At 44.3% G+C, this 2,181-nt stretch overlaps 1 protein-coding gene across 1 annotated transcript in view; it reads left to right on the forward strand.

Annotated features, from left to right (window-relative positions):
• The first annotated feature begins 14 nt into the window (after nt 1-14).
• LOC112548898 (butyrophilin subfamily 1 member A1-like) overlaps nt 15-2,181 on the forward strand; it is an 11,119-nt gene continuing 8,952 nt past the window's right edge. The window contains exons 1-3 of the mRNA XM_025195674.1: nt 15-807; nt 1,419-1,523; nt 2,151-2,171. Of these exons, the coding sequence (XP_025051459.1) occupies nt 726-807; nt 1,419-1,523; nt 2,151-2,171 (208 nt within the window). The 5' untranslated portion in view covers nt 15-725. The remainder of the gene's footprint in view (nt 808-1,418; nt 1,524-2,150; nt 2,172-2,181) is intronic.

The following is a 2,181-nucleotide window of genomic DNA, read 5'->3' on the forward strand; positions in this document are numbered from 1 at the left end:
TTGCTTCCTAGCAATTGTGACTCCATATTGGAGAGCTCCACAACCCCCCCGAACATAATACATGTAAGGGCTTGTGAACTTTGTCCATGAGAGAAATCAAGACAGGAGGACACGGCCAGTTCCCTGCTGTACATCATTCACATTCTAGCTTGTCTCCTTCAGGCATTAACCCCACCAGCAGAAATGTGACTGAGGAGGCCGGCACGTAGAGCAATGCACATCTAATAACCACCTCTGATTCAAAGATCCATGTCACAGCTCTCCTCTCCTCAAGGGTGTGCAGCCCTGCCCATCATCTCAAGTCATGGACTCATAGACCCAGAGAAACAGGGCTGGAAGGGACCACAGAAGCTGACACCTAGTCCATCTTTCCAACTACTCTCCATCTCTTCTAGCCAGTGAATTGTAAATACAAAGTAGAATGACTCAACTTCCAAAGGTGGGCTGGATCAGTACGTGACTTGCCGCAGTATGGTTACATACTATGCTAGGAGGTCACAAGAGATGCTGTTTCAAACCCCATCTGGAGAGGCAGGCCTAGGATCCATGTCTCTTTCTTTCCAGGCAAGTGAACTGACCTATCAACTAGTGGGTCTTAAACACAGGATAACCCTCCTTATTCTCTGTCAAAAGCTGCCAGCAAGAGACTTTTTGGGGGACATAATATTGTGAATTATGAATACACATTGTATGCATGTACTTTGCCATGTACCGGCCTGGCCAGAATGCAGCCTACTGAGCATGTGCACTTGCTATGTGGATGTTTCTGCATCCACACCACACCACTGCTAACACTTCAAATGAAGCGTAAGTACCAGAAATGGCTCTTACGGGTCTGGAAAACTCTCTTTTGGCCAGGTGAAGTGACATAGGATTTGGCTCTAGGAGCCTAAACCGTTGCTGCTAGACATAATAAGAACTGCCTAAGTGATGCAGGCACTCAGAAATGGGACATTCTCTTGCCCATTTCACCTTCAGAGCCCAATCCAGATGACTTTCCAGATTAGGCCCAAAACCAAGTTGACCTTTTAGCTGGTAGCATTTATGGATCATGTTCCTAGGTGCCTGACTCTCCCTATCCTATGGGAAGTCTCAATAATCAAGTCTGCTCTGACACATGGGACCCCAGCACATTGTAGAAGCCTCCACATTCGTGTACAGACACCCACAGATACTAAATGTAATGCGCAGTAATTTCGGCGCATTCATGAATGTGCAGACGTGTTCAGTTAGAGGCATATTTAGAATCAGTTTCTGGTTTTTGAGGAGTGCTGAAGAGATTGTGCTCTCATTCTGCCCTCAGGTAAAACCAGTTGGAAAATAGTTGGAGAATAGTTATATGTTTCTGTGGAATTAATACACTTGATTTTTGTCACTAGTTGCACACTAATGGAAGTCCCAGGCATTTTGTTTTTCAGATCCCTTTTTCCCAAAGGTGAATCCCTGGATGGTGGCACTGTGTGTGATGCTAGTGGTATTATTCTGCTTTATTCTCTTGACTGTATATCTCCTCAAGATAAAGCGTAAGTTTTCTAAGGGTGGTTATACTCTATTTAGTAAGGGAGCTTTCTTCTAATACCTTAATCTAACTTATATGGGAAATAATACCCATTAAGAAATGGTGAAACCAGCTTTACCGTGTGCATAATACAAACCTTGCAGAGTCCCTAAAATACCCTTGTTGCTAGCACATGCTGCAGCATCTCTTTCCCATGTGAAAGGGAAAATCTTTGTCCAGTGAAATAAAATGATGGTTATGCTTTCCCATGGTCAGATGTGAAGTATCAGTGTAGCAGAAACATAGGAGTGCAGTCATCAGGATATGGACTGTGCAGATTTTCATATAGGGGATGTGTAGGGTTTCAATGTTCATATCAGGGTCAGTGTAATGACCAAGTGACCTCCGGCCCAGCACACATGGAGCTGGGGTCATGAGGAACTTTATGCTGCTCTGAAGCCAGCCCATATCCTTGAAAAGGAATCCTGCCCTAGGACCTCATAGCTCACTGTGTCTAGCCGGGATACCTGGTCTTTGTAGACCATACCTTTGTAGTCTTTGGATAGATTTTTCTCTTGAGAGGGCTGGTGTTAAGTCCATCCACTGAGAGACTCAATCAGTGTGTTTTTCTTTCTCATTGTGTCTTATTTAGGTGACCTTCAACAGAAACTTGGTGAGTTTTT

The sequence above is a fragment of the Alligator sinensis genome, unplaced genomic scaffold (assembly GCF_000455745.1).
Source record: "Alligator sinensis unplaced genomic scaffold, ASM45574v1 scaffold1221_1, whole genome shotgun sequence".
Classification (NCBI taxonomy): Eukaryota; Metazoa; Chordata; order Crocodylia; family Alligatoridae; genus Alligator; species Alligator sinensis.